At 43.3% G+C, this 16165-nt stretch overlaps 1 protein-coding gene across 1 annotated transcript; it reads left to right on the top strand.

Moving 5' to 3' along the window:
• The first annotated feature begins 944 nt into the window (after positions 1-944).
• On the top strand, positions 945-14525 carry si:ch1073-145m9.1 (uncharacterized). Its single transcript, XM_061216649.1, has 6 exons — positions 945-1063; positions 1282-1377; positions 3241-3353; positions 3496-3619; positions 4012-4184; positions 13608-14525. The coding sequence occupies exons 1-6, from the start codon at positions 1024-1026 to the stop codon at positions 13668-13670; spliced, it is 609 nt and encodes a 202-aa protein (XP_061072633.1). The 5' UTR covers positions 945-1023; the 3' UTR covers positions 13671-14525.
• Positions 14526-16165: the final 1640 nt, after the last annotated feature.

Here is a 16165-nt window from a genome sequence, read left to right as displayed (position 1 = left end):
CCCAACGTAGACCTCAATGTTTTCACGGAATGACGCTTCTCATCGCCGACGCCTCCATGCTTAGTCACATGACAGGCGCTTCACCAGTCACCTGACGGGATTAGAAAAACGCGAAATGAAATGAAAAGTGCCCACGAGCGGACAACTGCGGACTGAAACTAGCCTAACCGGTCCTGCCGTCTCGATAAATAATAATCCTACTGCTTCGAATGTGCAGTAGGCCTATACTACCTCAGATCATTTAAAAAAAGGAACAAGGACTGTGTCATTATGTTAGAATGGGATACACAGCCTACTTGTCAGTTTCTTAGCCAAGTGTTCATGTATTGATGTTTAATCTGCTATAGCCCACTGCAATAGCCAAATTAGGCCACATGCATGTATACATAAACACGATAATAATATTTTCATTTTAGTTTCAATGCGTTGATGTCTCAAACATTAGTAACAAGCTGTGACTGAGACAGGAGCTCGCGACAGAGCATCTGATACATAACACAGTGCTGGCACCTAGTGGTAATAAATCAAAAGACTGTCTAATTTATTGAAATAATCCCAAAAACATTCAGTTGCTGAATTAATTTTTATTTGGGAGAGGGGGTAGAATAGCATAACCGGAAATTCGGACCGGAACGTTTTTTTTTTTTTGGACGACCGACGAGTTTGAACTGGAATTGCCTTCTCTAATGCAAGGTTAAGAGCAGTTCCCCAAGTCCGAACTGAGTTCACAGCATGTCCATGCGGGCGAACGTATCAGGAAGTGTTATGACATGCGGTACATTTGTAATCGGTAGAAAACTTTAGGTAACATTTTTTCCAAAATTAGCACATTTACCGCGTGCTAACTGGAAATGGAGTCTTGCAATGCGGTTTTTTTAAATAATTGTTTTTACAGAAAAAATGATAACTAATTCCTTTAGCCTTCCAATGGTTGGCTATTTGCTGACGCAATCAGCATGCACGCTGGCAGAATGAAACAACATCTCTACTGAACGGCAGTATCGCTGGAAGTATCGCTGGGAAATGGGACTTGGGGTTTTGCTGTACGTACCCAATATTATTGGTAAGACGCTTCACGATCATGTAGGTTACTTTTTACTGGATTTGTCCATTAACAGTAAATCATATCTCAGTTTAAGTCGCTATTGCAATATTGCAAATATATTTTACACAATATCGTCTACATATATCTACTACGACATCTACCACTAATAATAATAATAATAATAATAATAATAATAATAATAATAATAATAATAATAATCGCTGCTCTTTTTGCAGGATACATCAGAGTCCTTCTGGTGCTCAGCTCATGGAGTGGTTTCGATAACCCTGCGGTGTTTGTCCCCTGCTATGGCATATCAATAATACTGGATGGTAGATCATTTATATTTTAAAAACTCTTAAAAATGTGGATTTGTGTCTTTAAGAATGTTACTTAATTATAAATAACTTTGACTTATGAATACAATTATTTACTTATTAGCGATAAAAATTACGCCAATTGACGAGAATTGATGAGAGATTTTTAGACAAATATATAATATTGATATATATTTATATTATAATATATATATTCAAAACTTAATGAATGTGTCCCTGGTCTGACGCGACAGATTTCTTGCACTTCCTTGTATTTATATGAGGAGAAATTCGACAATAATTATCATCATCATAATAGTGATACTAATAATAACAATACATGATTGTTCATAATAATAAAACAATAATAATAGTAATAGGCTACTAATAATAGCCCATGTTCAATCATCATCCTATGTTGTCTGTTTCTTTTTTCTCGTATCATCCTATGTTCAATCATCATCCTATGATGTCTGTTTCTTCTTTTTCGTATCATCCTATATTCAATCATCATCCTATGTTGTCTGTTTCTTCTTTCTTATATCATTTTATGTTTAATCAACATTCTTTGTTGTCTGTTTCTTCTTTCTTATATCATCTTATGTTTAATCATCAGTCTATGTTGTCTGGTTTTTCTTTCTTATATCATCTTATATTTAATTATCATCCTATGTTGTCTGTTTCTTCTTTCTCGTATCAACTGATGTTTAATCCTTAAACATTCTATTTTTCTTTTCTTTCTCGTATCAGCCTATGTTGGATATGGATTGGCTACATTTTATTGTGCCCGCTAAATGTACTAAATGTAGTAAGTGTTGGTTAGGTGTGGAGCTCTGTACAAGCCTGTTAGGGCTTCGCTCCCACCTTGCACAGATTTGTACTAAAATTTGTGCTAAATAAATAAACTAAACTAAACTAAACTAATAAAATTCGAACAGCTCGGTTTCAAATTACGGTTAACCTATGTAAGGCTCCACTGCGTTCGAAGGTGTTGGCTTAGTTCCGTGTTTCCGTCGTGTCTTCCCTCTAGAGCACGGATCAGCAACGCACGGTCCTTGAGGGCTGAGAGCTATGTTCGACCCTCCCTTTACCTGGGAGAAAAGAAAAACAGGGTTGGATTTGGATTCGAGGGCCTTTGATGATCCCTCATCTACTGAAGAGTAGACCAATGTTAAATATCCGATTTGAAGTGAATTTGGGCATGACCATCTGGCCATATCCTAACCGATAAATAAAGCGCTAGATTTGTAAGGCTCATGAAGGATATGTCTACTGTAGTCTGCAGTATTGCGGAGGATTAGCCGCTCCAAGGACACCGCCTTTATCTTGCATTTTGTAATCTTAACTCAAATTCCTAAACACAGACACAAACAACACGACCTTGATATATGTACAGTTTCCTCTTCATTGGTGTCATCTGTCCATGGCGCCTCCGCCATTTCCTTCGTCATCGTTACACGCGTTCCAAGCGTTTGGAACTTAATTCAAATGCGAAATATGTTAGCTGAGTCATTCCACACAAGTAAACCAATGGCTCCCACCTCATGTTTTAACTCTAAGCGGGCATACACATTGTTTTATATGAGTTATGAAAGATTGCAATGTTTTTTGACAAAAATTGGGGTTTAAAGTATTTTAGGAAGTGCATAGATTATTTTGAACAATTGTATACACAATGATATACACACAACAGGATTTAGAGACTTGTAGAAGGTACATGTGTGAAAATATTAGGAATTCTCAAGGTGTTAATACTGTATAAAGCCTATACAGGTTCTTACAGTCTGTTTTTTGGATACTTATTTATGAAACGGATCTGTCCTGTCACGCCATCTGCTGGCCGTACAGTCCGTCCTGATGGTGCTCCATGCTTTTCAGGGGTAGACGGCTGTGTGGCTCGCAGGTTAGACCAAACCTCTGAGTTTGGGGCCTGGCTGGACGTGGTGGTGGACAACCTGGGGCGGGGCATGGTGTGGAGCATGCTGTACCAGGCACGACCTCCGTCCCACTGACTGTGCAATGCACCCCTGCAGGGTCGTTAATGATAATAACAACAATAACTATCATAGTCATAGTCATCATCGTAATTATAGCAATAATAATACTACACTCATGTGCAATCTCTTCCCACAGTGGGGCTGGCTGGTGTCTGCGCTGGAGTGGTGTGTGTTTGTCTGTAACCACAACGCACACGGTGCCCAGTGGAAGAGCAGCTTCTCAGACAGCCCCTGGCTGGTCCAGGCTGTCATGGCCAAAGGTGAGACAGAGCCCTGTGTGTGTGTGCACGTTGTTCCAGTGCTGTGTGTGTGTTTGTACACTGTTCCAGTGCCCTGTGTGTGTGTGCACGTTGTTCCAGTGCTGTGTGTGTGTTTGTACACTGTTCCAGTGCCCTGTGTGTGTACGCTAATCCAGTGCTGTGTGTGTGTGTGTGCTTTCAGTGCTGTACAACAATGGGACAATAACACAGCTAATATTGGGAAGAAACAATTGTATGGGAAGTACATATTTAGGGCCTGATTTACCAAGACCTTTAGCACACGTAAACCTTTAGCACATGCTAATTTTTGCAAAATCAAACATCTGTACATTTCCACTAACAGAAGTGCAGTGAGACTAAAGGAGAGATGGATCTGCTGTCTGTGCCGGCAGGTTTCAGGACGCCTCCAGGGGTCCTGGCCATCGCAGGGCTGCACATCCTGCCTGTGTGGCTGTATGGGTACCAGCGGGGGCTGCTGTCGCGGGCCCTCTCCCTCCCGGCCTGGCTGCAGGTCCTGGGGACCCTTCTCCTCACTGGGGGCAGGCTGCTCTGTCTGTCTGCGGAGGTACGTCCCAGCAGCCAATCAGCACTCAGCACACCGTGGACCCTAACCGTGTATCAATACTCTATAAACGATCATCTCCGAAAGCAGGAAGTACAGCCGTTGAGCTGTGTTGCTGCCGTTTTCCTGAGAAAGCGTTGAGAGTAGAAACGCGCACTAATCGAGAGGAAGCGGTCAACACCTGGCTTATCTTTCTCCTCTAATTGAGGTGGATTTCATGTTTCATTTCAACCGGTCAAAGTGAAACAAAGAATATACACTCACCGAGCACTTTATTAGGAACCTTATTACCTTATTACACCTACTTATTCATGCGATTATCTGATCAGCCAATTGTGTGGCAGCAGTGCAATGCATACACTCATGTAGATACGGGTCAGGAGCTTCAGTTAATGTTCAGATCAACCATCAGAATGGGAGAAAAATGTGATCTAAGTGACTTTGACCCTAGAATGATTGTTGGTGGCAGACAGGGTGGTTTGAGTATCTCAGAAACTGCTGATCTCCTGGGATTTTCATGCACACTAGTCTCTACGGTTTGCAAAGAATGGTGGAAAAAACAAAAAAACATCCAGTGAGCAGCAGTTCTGCAGATGGAAACGCCTTGTTAATGAGAGACGTCAGAGGAGAAGGGCCAGACTGGTCAAAGCTGACAGGAAGGTGAAAGTAACGCAAATAACCACACATTACAACAGTGGTATGCAGAAAAGCATCTCTGACCACAAAACACATCATAACTCTTAGTGGATAGTGCATGGGGAAAAATTCCCTTTTTAACATGCACAAATAAGATATCACAGGTGAGCATCGTCTGATTAAACAGATCCAGTAAAAACACAACAATAGCTATTCTTCTATTTAACTTTCATATTTATTTGCAAAGAAATCACAGAAAGTGAGAAAGCTTACCGGCTTTCTGATTTGAATCAGACATAGTAAGACTCTTATACACACTTTTCCTGTAGGGGCGGCTTTACCAAAACAAAAAGACATGAAGCTGGCCACGAACATTCATCAGTATTTTGTCTTCTGAATACCCTTGTTGACCTTGCTGTAAGACCAGAATGTGCTAGCTGAGAAGAGACATTAAGGAGAGAAAGACTCATAGTAAGCACTTCATTCAGAAAGTGATCTAATAGTAATTTTATTTTTTAATTTTTTATTTGACCTTTATTTATACAGGGAAGTCCCTTGAGAGCAAGCTCTCATTTTCAAGGGTGCCCTGTTTACAAAAAACATATATAAAAGATACAGGTTGCAACAGACATGATAAGAGCAGACAAAAAACAAGTTATAAAAAACAGATAATAAGTGATAAGACACAAAAAATCAGGTAAAACACGAGCAGTTCTCAGTCATGGTACCCACGAGGAGCACTCTAAAAGAGTCTAGAGAAACAAATTGATCCAATTTTAGAGTGTCCTGGAGCCTATTCCACTTGTCCGGAGCATAGTGAGAAAAAGCAGACTTTCCATATTCCGTCCTCACGTGCGGAATGAGCAATCTGGTGTGTGACTGCGAGCGTGTTCGGCAACTCATAGAGTTGTGAATGAGGAGCGAGGATAAATACGATGGGAGTTTACCAATTAGAGCTTTATAGATGAATAGAAGCGAATGTAGCTCTCTTCGTGCAGTTAGGGACGACCAACCCAATTTTTCTTGATAACAAAAACTATTTTCTGATCACATCTACTCAATCGGGTAATAATTGATTTAAAATAACATAACGTGGATGAGGGCGGCACGGATGGTGCAGTGGGTAGCACTGCCGCCTCACAGCAAGGAGGTCCTGGGTTCGAATCCCTGTCGGCCGGGGCCTCTCTGTGTGGAGTTTGCATGTTCTCCCTGTGTCTGCATGGGTTTCCTCAGGGTACTCCGGTTTCCTCCCACAGTCCAAAGACATGCACGTTAGGCTGATTGGAGAGTCTAAATTGCCCGTAGGTATGAGTGTGTGAGTGAATGGTGTGTGTGCCCTGTGATGGACTGGCGACCTGTCCAGGGTGTATTCCTGCCTTTCGCCCAATGTATGCTGGGATAGGCTCCAGCCCCCCTGCGACCCTGATCAGGATAAGCGGGTTCAGATAATGGATGGATGGATTGATAATGTGGATGACAAAAATGGTCAGCTATGGATATGTGCAGTGCAGAGCTCCAGTATCACAGGAGAAATCGAAAAACCCGTTCTTTCCAAGGAAAAGACATTTTCCCAGCTTTCTTTTCTCCAAACAGCTAAGCGTCGCTTCTGGATACCGGCAGATGCAGGCACATAGCACTCCATTGACCAATTGATGATTCTTATAAGCAAAACCTTGTAGAGAAACAAAATCATAAGTTGTAGATAAAATGAAGATCCAATAAACATTGTAATCATGTATGAATCAGTTAGGTGATTATGCAACTAACAATGTACTGATTATGGGTGTAACTGTCAAGAACCTGGGCAGGGGGAACCAGTCGCAGAACAGAACAGACAACGTAAAACAGGTGAGAGGCAAGCAAGAAAGACAGGAAGGAAATCTATGTAAGGAGTGGGAGGTGGAGACGCTAAATGAAGAACAGGTGGGATGCATGAGTGGGAATGCAGGGGAAGACAGACAGACAGACTACGGTGGTCGCAGAGCGAAAGAAGGACTGAAAACCCTAAGAACTTAGACAAAAACAGATACAGAGTGTTTTATGGAAGGTCAGGGAGTTGTTTGAGGAGAAATGCGTTCTCATACTCAGGGTCAGGACACGGAGATGTAGGTACTGACTGACAGCAGCCTGAGTGGTGCGAGAAATGCACACACAGATAAGTGGCAAGTCACAACAAAACAGCATTGAGACAACAAGGCAAAAAGATTCTGAGCAACATTTTCTTCCACCCAAACAGAAAATTTAAACAAAACTATCTTTACTTGTGTCAACTTCCCTTTCTGTCAGTTCATCACGTATCCTGGTCATATTTCTAATCACCTTATTTCTATCACTTGTTCGTCCCCATCAAAATTCAGTATATATGTACAACAGTTTCCCTCCAATCATTACACAAACCCTCCCTTGCTCTGCAGTAAGCTGAGCCAACACCAGAGAACAGTGTACCGTGTGATCTCTTGTTTGTTAGTGGACCCAATACCCCTATCCCAGGAAACAAAGCTTCCAGTAACTTCTCCCCACCAGACCAAAGTCGGTGTTCCCAAGGGACAGGGTTATTTTTAAACACTACTGGAATGCCTTCTCCAGTAAAGAACAATTGCTATCAAGTATTGGGGAGTTTGACAAATTCAAATGGAACAGAGAAATCAGTCAATCAGTTTGACAACATCAATGGAGGCGTGTGAGAGCAAACATAATAGGAATGGTTAGAGTGTTGTTTTGCAGTCCACTTAGCATAGCGCCTCCTGGAGTTAATAGCATAGTGATGTGATGCAGTTCCTGGTGTCAGCCAAGCTTCATCCCCTGCAGTCGCATACCTTTTGGGCCGTTTCCTCAGTTCAGCTATACGGCCTACCAATTGTTGTTGCAGAATTTCTTGTGGACCAAGATGAGTGGCAGAACAATGATGAGGGAGATGAGATCTAATATGGCTAGGCCTACCTCGGCACTGCAGCCTGCTCTTCTGAAGGGATTGAACCACTCGGCTTTCTTGTCTGGGTGTGGCATGTTGGGAGTTTACTATCATGTGCTCCTTGATGTGTTGGTTCTCTTGAGTTTTTAAACTCTGTGAGAACTAGCTGGTCCTGCGTGTTGGTTGAGGGGGGTCTTTCACCCTTATCCCTCCTTTGGTGCTGGTGGAGCCCTTTTGAGGTGGGTTTTTCACCCTTATCCCTCCTTTGGTGCTGGTGAAGCCCTTTTGAGGGGGGTCTTTCACCCTTATCCCTCCTTTGGTGCTGGTGGAGCCCTTTTGTAGTGGCTGGCGCGGACCCGGCCTTCCCCTCGCATTGGCTGCAGTGAGCAGAACCTGGTAAGGGCCTCTCCACCTAGGCTGGTGCCACTTCTTCCTCCGGAAGTCTTTTATCACCATAGGGCCACTGGCTGGCACTGGGAGAGCTGCTCGAGCCTGCTGATGCACAGATCTCAGAACATTGGTTAGCTGAACACAGTAACTTACCATTCGAGTGTCTGCCAGGTCCTTGTCCAGCATCAACCCAGGGGGGGTTTGAGAGCAGGCGCATTTGAGAGCAAAAAGTTCAGCAGCCTGAGCAGACAAATGACCCGGAAGTCGGGCTGATTCCAGTGTCTGGTGGTGTCACAACCGCATATCCAACCAACCCGTCACCTGTAAGGGGACAGCGACTGGCAGAACCAACCCGTCACCTGTAAGGGGACAGCGACTGGCAGAACGTCAACAAAAATCTCCCAAGTCTGCATTGGGAAGGGGGGTGGAAGTGAGATCAGGACGGGGAGAGAGAACTTGATCTATAACGTGCACACAATTATGAGGCTCCCATCCTCAGGGGTGGGAAGCAGTGGAGCTGGATTCAGAGCAGTACAACGTCTCACTGTAACACTCGGCAGGGAAAGAAGCACATGTTGGTAATGAAGTAAGCGGGCTGGTGAGAAATGAGCAGCTTTCTGCTTTAGCAGAATCTCAGCTACTGCATGAGGAACCAAAAATGGGCGATAAGCAACGATCGATGCAGAAGCCATCACAGCAGAAGCAGCTGCTGTAATTGATCGCAGACAAGGGAGGAGACCCCTAGCGACAGCATCAAGTTTCTGAGAATAATATGCAACAACATAAGGCCTGTTTCTATCATGTTTTTTTCAGAAGAACAGCAGTCATATAACCAGCCTTCTCATTCATAGTCAAAAGAAAGGGTTTGTGAATGTCAGGAAGGCCCAAAGTCGGGGCTGATGTCTCGTTTTAATTTCTGAAAATACATGTCAGCAGTCTCTGTCCATGTAACCTTATCGTTAGTAGAGAGATTTAGGCCGTGGGTCAAGTAGTCAGGGATCCACTGTCTACAATAACCTGTCATGCCTAGAAAAGATTATTATTATTATTTATTTTTTTTACTTTGGAGTTTAGGAGAATCGAGAATCGCCTGGATTCTGTCAATTCCCAAATATTTTCCTGCTTTAGAAATTTTGTGGCCTAGATATATAACTTCAATCAGGGTGAACTGGAGTTTTTCTCGTTTGACCTTGCGGCCCTGTTACTAGGAATTTTAGCAGCTTGAGCGAATCTTGAATTGGGAATGTCAACAACATACTGAATTAGTATTGTTTGGAATTCTCCTGCAGAGCAGCAGAGAATACCCTTGTAGTAATCTAGACCAGGTGTATCGTTTTGCCTTAAACGTAAAAGCAAACCAGTACTGGGAATCAATATCAACCGGCATACTGAAAAAACAAAAAAACATTAGCAAGATCGATCACAGTGAAATGTTTTGCATTGCCCGGGACTTGGGCCACACTAGTAGTTTAGGTTAGATACAACTGGAGCACAGTGTTTCCACCTGTTTTTTTACAGGCAGAATTGTATTGCACAGAGAGTTAGGGCAGGGAACCACAACACCAGCTTTGAACAACGCATGAAAAACAGGGCCAATTCCTTCCTCAGCCTCTGGGCGGAGGGGACATTTGCGTTTACATGGCCTGTACTCTGACTTTAGGGGTAACTTGAAGTAGCCCCAGTCATGAGCCCTGCATCATATTTGGGCATGGCCCACAATTGGGAGGGAATTGCACTCAGTTTTGGGTCTGACATATGCAAATACATATGAGTGTCACAAGGCAATGCATGAATGCTGTCCGAGTCTGGAAACTGGTGTGTAGTAACACACACAGAGGGAGAATATTTTGTGAGTTCTCCTCTCTTCCCAGTCTGTAGTCCAAACATAATTTAACCCAGGGTCCTGTGTCCTCCCATTTTTTTGTTTGAGGCTTTACACAGAGACACATGGGGTGCGCTTCCCAAAATGGTACAAAATGGCTGTTGTGCTGAGCTCAGTTGTACAGACAATGCAAAAATCTTGTCCTACCAAAAGCAATTTAGCACATAATTTTGTTTCACCATACCATTTCATTTAATTCTCACTGGCTTTTCACCAGTGCCTCATTTTGTCCTGTGTCTGAGCAAGGTACTTTGTACTCAAACCCCTTTTTTCTTCCTTTCAATACATCTTTTACATCAATCTTCTACACATTCTCAAACCCTCTGCTTCCTCCATCACTGGCATATTTACCTGGCCTTAGCTGTGCCTGGGCATCTGTCCAGATCCCACTCATAGAAGTACATTTCAAAGTTTTCTACACAGTTAATTCTACCAATTGTTAAACCGTCATTTGTACATTCTAACCAATCTTAATATCTCTGCCAAGCAGGTTTACCAGACATACAGGAGAGAATATAAGTGCATGTTTTAAAATGATAGTAGAACCCGCATTGTTATCCTGAACCAGTAAAGGAATTATAAACTTTTCTGTTGTATTACCTCCTCCGGCATCTTGACTGACCATAGTTTTTCCACAAGGTGGAGGCTTTGATCCCCACAATTTTTTTATTACAGAATGACCAGCCCCCATATTTACAATAAAGTCTTACTTTTAACGACCCGATTGGTAATGAATTTGCAGGCGTTCGATATAGAAAACCCGCGGACTCACCACCCCGTGCATGCGCCCTGCGCACCTTCATTGTCCTTGCAATCCAGTTTGGCTGCCAGGATTTCGGGAAAACACTAGCGCCCTGTGGCATCTGAGTCCAGCCATTCCATCCGGGGCAGCCACCAGGGTTTTGGATCGTGACATTACCCTGGGAAGCCGTTTCCCAAAGTCCAGTATCCTCTTGCTGAAGCCAGCTCTTTCCGCAAACCGTCCATGAAGCAGTTAGTCAGCTGGGTTCCGTGCTGAGGCTGTTGCCTGACTCCGCTATCCGCAGCCCCACTGCTGGAAAGTGGGGGTCTCGCAGCACTGGACTCCTCGGTGGGTGGGTGCAGGGGCAGCCGTGCCGGGTGTTGCTGATAGTGGTCTGGCGGACACGCAGGGTAATCTAGGTCCAGGTCAATTTTGTATATGCCGGCGTTATGCTAAATTTGGATCAAAAGAGCAGTTGAAACAGGAGGTAACACTGAATAAAAAGAATTTAAAAATTAAAAACAAAATTACAAAGAATAAAAATTGTGATACATTAAAAAAATAGATTTTTCTTTTTTCATTTTTTTTTTTTTTCACTGCAGATGAATCTCCTTCTTCCCTCTTAGCCTGCTTTTCCTGTCTTAACATTGTTTCTTTTTTTTTTCCACAAATCCAAACATATTTCCATTTCCATTTATTTTTACAGTATAAAATGATAATACACTGGTGTGTGGTTGCCGACCCATACTGTCATGCATTATTTTCATAGGACCCGCAAATTCTGGGTCTTGCCTCTTTGAACTCTTCGAGCTCATGGTTATTACCTTACCTCACTACCAGTCTGTACCTTATTATTAATAATTTTCCTTTTTACTTATTTTAATGCGCAAGTTTTATTTAAAACATTTTTTTAACTGAATTAACTTCATTACTTTTTTTTATTTTTTTATTTTTAAGGTGCACCTGATCTAATCAGAGTCTAAAAGACCATTTGTCTCCAATGTCGACACTTTCACACATGCGCGCACACACACACAGACCCGCTACACAACGCCTCTATCACACTGGCCTGTGTTCAGCTTGCACTCTCATGGACAACAAAACATACCATATTACACAACAAGGTAATTTACTTTAGTGCTCAGTTCTTTTCTTTTTATATACGTATTTACTCAGGTCTCTCTATTATTACAATTACAACTCTATCTCTATCTGCGCTTGGGACCCAGTCCCAGAGTGTTAGTATTGCTACCAAACACTCTCTAACACGCTCAGCGCTTGGGACCCAGTCCCAGAGTATTCGTATTGCTACCAAACACTCTCTAACACTCTCAGCGCTTGGGACCCAGTCCCAGAGTGTTAGTAAGAGCACGCCGGCTCTGGAGACGCCATACAGGCTCTCGTGTTTGAATCACTCTCTGAGTGATGAGCTCGTCAGCCCCAAGCGTATTGGTTACCCCACACATAAACGTCTCAGAACTGGACCGGACACCATCATCCTTCCCCATAGGCGATTGCTTACAATCCCTTCGTGGGGTGGGTTTTTCGGTTCAAGGGACTATAACCCCTGGCAGTGTACACTGTCTGTCCGTGTCACAGACTCCAAGACTGTTCTGTATAGGGAAGAACCACATTAGCGATCCCATCCTCATCGCCAAACTGTGCAGGGAAAAATTCCCTTTTTAACATGCACAAATAAGATATCACAGGTGAGCATCGTCTGATTAAACAGATCCAGTAAAAACACAACAATAGCTATTCTTCGATTTAACTTTCGTATTTATTTGCAAAGAAATGACAGAAAGTGAGAATGCTTACCGGCTTTCTGATTTGAATCAGACATAGTAAGACTTTTATACACACTTTTCCTGAAGGGGGGGCTTTACCAAAACAAAAAGACATGAAGCTGGCCATGAACATTTATCAGTATTTTGTCTTCTGAATACCCCTTGTTGACCTTGCTGTAAGACCAGAATGTGCTAGCTGAGAAGCAGAGACATTAAGGTGAAAAGTCTGTCTGCAGGAGAGAGACAGAGAAAGACTCATAGTAAGCACTTAATTCAGAGAGTGATCTAATAGTAATAGTAAGGATTATCACTAAAAGGTTATTTGTAATCATGTGATTGTCTTTATGTTAACACACATTGTCAATTAAGAATCAATTAAGAAAATTACCCTTACAATAGGCTACAGCAAGTAGAAGTAAAAAAAAAAGAAGAAGAAATAAATACCTAATAAAGTGCACGGCGAGTGTATAACAACAGAACAGAATCTTCTAAAATGTTTAACACATGTAATTTGCAGGCTCTTAATCTCTACCAGCTCAGTGGTGGTGGCAGGAGGGGATGTCTCTCTCTCTCTCTCTCTCTCTCTCTCTCTCTCTTCCTCTCTGTCTCTCTGTCTCTCTTCCTCTCTGTCTCTCTCTCTCTCCCAGGAGTGGTGTGTGTGGTCATGTGACCTCTCTCTCTCTCTCTCTCTCTCTCTCTCACACTCTTTCTCTCCCAGGTGTGGTCATGTGACTCCTCTCTCTCTTTCCCTCTCCCCCAGGTGTGGTGTGTGTGGTTATGTGACCCCTCTCTTTCTCTCTCTCCCTCTCCCCCAGGTATGGTGTGTGTGGTTATATGATCTCTCTCTCTCTCTCCCTCTCTCCCAGGTGTGATGTGTGTGGTTATGTGATCCCTCTCTCTCTCTCTCCCTCTCTCCCCCAGGTGTGGTGTGTGTGGTTATATGATCTCCCTCTCTCTCTCTCTCTCCCAGGTGTGGTGTGTGTGGTTATATGATCTCCCTCTCTCTCTCTCTCTCTCCCAGGTGTGATGTGTGTGGTTATGTGACCCCTCTCTTTCTCTCTCTCCCTCTCTCCCCCAGGTGTGGTGTGTGTGGTCTCACATCAGGTTCCTCACCAGAGACAGACAGGTGAAAAGGGAGTGAGTGATCTGTGACCAGCGCCCAGGGGCCGGGGGTCCGCAGAACTCAGCCCACCGCTCAGAACTCAGGGCTCCGGACCCAGAGAGGCCGGGAGAAATACTCTACGGCCCAGTTACAAAACAATCACCAAAACAAACATTCTGCTACATTGACTGTCTGTTGCGATAATGAGACCAATATTTTATTTATAGATGTGTATGACCTGCTGTTTTATACCATGTGACACGGTTTGTGACATTTTTGATAAATGCCGGTGAAACTATATTAAGTGCTGTTGGAAATATTAAGTTGAAATGTAGTACATCATATACCTGTATGGTAATATTTACCTGATATGCACTCATATCAAAAGCCATATTAATGTGAGAATCAATGTAAACTATTTATACAAAAAGCACTTAGATCCAGATAAATGTGATAAATAGACATGGATAGACAATATATATATATGGACCCATATAAGTGTGTGAAAGTATAGTGTTGTATTAAGTTCTATTCTTGTTTTTATTAAGCCACATGCACTGCTGGATATTCACTGTATCTTATTTCCACTGTTTGTATGCACTTTAGAAAAGGCCCACCAGAGGCCGTGGGGCTGAAGGTGATCCCTTAGGGAAGCGGGGATGGTGGAGGGAACAGGGATTTTTAGAACCACAATGATTTCACAATACTGGCCCAATTGGCGCCAACCAATCAGAATTGAGCTATCCTTATCAGGGATTGTGAAGTGATTGTGGTGTGGTGAAAAGAGGCACCTGTTGGGAGGAAGCCTGTTTGAAGCTGTATGAAAGCCATTCTGTAACTGAACTCTGCAGAGACACCACGCCTTTATGATCACCGTTAGAGAATAAAGTCTGATATTCTGGAAGATTCTGCCTCATCCTCGTTATTGAAAAACTTCTACTCAAAGTCTGGAAATGTTTTCGATTGGAAAACCACAACAGTGCTTTAACTATTGTACTGCTTTACAGTAAATTTTTATCAATTTTATAATAAACTTTACAATTATCAAAAAAGACCAAAAAAACAAAACAGGTGAGCCTTTCTGTAACACAATTGGAATGGGCCTGAAATAATCATTTTAATAAGAATAAAATGGTTTATGTTAGGAGAGGCTCTGTATTATATACAGATCCCATTCCAGTCCTGCGCATTGGTCTCATCACTGATCAGTAATGAGAAATCTGGCAATGATTTATTAGCCATGAACACACAAACACACACACATGCATGGACACGCAGGCACGGACACTCACAAGGGTACATACACACAGCCACTCATATGCACAGACATACACTCACAAGTGTACGTACACACACAGCCACCCATATGCACAGCCATACACTCACAAGTGTACGTACACACACAGCTACCCATATGCACAGACATACACTCACAAGTGTACGTACACACACAGCCACCCATATGCACAGCCATACACTCACAAGTGTACGTACACACACAGCTACCCATATGCATAGACATACACTCACAAGTGTACGTACACACACAGCTACCCATATGCACAGACATACACTCACAAGTGTACGTACACACACAGCCACCCATATGCACAGACATACACACACAAGTACACACACGCATGCACAGACTCACACGCTCACAGACACATGGACGCACACACACACGCATGCACAGACTCACACGCTCACAGACACATGGACGCACACACACACACACACACACATGCTCACAGAAACATTAGACACAGGCCTGCCATCACTACACTGGGTTGGGGGTTGGGGGCTGTAGCAGTTGAACTGACCGACTCTCTTCCACACATCCACGTTCACTTTGTGACAGGGCTTATGGAGACACTCCTGCCCCGCGCTCCCACTCACTGCTCTGTAAGAGAAGTACACTCAGGCTGGGTGTGTGCACTCTCTGCCCACAGGGCTGGCTGGTGTCTGCGCTGGTATGGTGTGCGTTTGTCTGGAGTGGTGTGTGTCTACGCTGAAGTGGTGTGTGTGTGTGTGTGTGTGTATGCTATTCCAGTACTCTGTGTCTGTGTGTGTACGCTGTTCCAGTGTTCTGTGTGTGTGTGTGCTGTACCAGTGCCCTGTGTGTGTGTGTGTGTGTGTGCTCTGTGTCTATGTGTGTGTGTGTGTGCTGTACCAGTGCTTTGTGTCTGTGTCTGTGTGTGTGCTGTTCCAGTGCTCTGTGTGTGTGTGTGTGTGTTTTTGTGTGTGCTGTACCAGTGTGTGTGTGTGTGTGTGAGGTGTGTGTGTGTATGTGTGAGAGAGTGTGTGTGTGTATGTGTGAGAGAGAGTGTGTGTATGTGTGTGTATGTGTGAGAGAGTGTGTGTGTGTGTGTGTGTGTGTGTGAGAGAGAGTGTGTGTGTGTGTGTGTGTGTGTGTGTGTGTGTGTGCTGTTCCAGTAACACAGCTAATATTGGGAAGAAACAATTATATGGGAAGTACATATTTCAGGCCTGACTTAACAAGACCTTTAGCACATTTAAACCCTTTTAGCACT

This window comes from Conger conger, chromosome 13 (assembly GCF_963514075.1).
Source record: "Conger conger chromosome 13, fConCon1.1, whole genome shotgun sequence".
In the NCBI taxonomy this organism is placed as follows: Eukaryota; Metazoa; Chordata; class Actinopteri; order Anguilliformes; family Congridae; genus Conger; species Conger conger.
This window is presented reverse-complemented; position numbering and strand designations above follow the sequence as displayed.

What these genes read in the sequence shown, in the direction of transcription:
- si:ch1073-145m9.1 (XM_061216649.1), top strand. Translation starts at nt 1,024, where the DNA reads ATGGGACTTGGGGTTTTGCTGTACGTACCCAATATTATTG. An exon ending in GTACGTACCCAATATTATTG is followed by an intron (nt 1,064 to 1,281) that starts GTAAGACGCTTC and finishes CTCTTTTTGCAG; the next exon opens with GATACATCAGAGTCCTTCTG. An exon ending in TGTGGAGCATGCTGTACCAG is followed by an intron (nt 3,354 to 3,495) that starts GCACGACCTCCG and finishes CTCTTCCCACAG; the next exon opens with TGGGGCTGGCTGGTGTCTGC.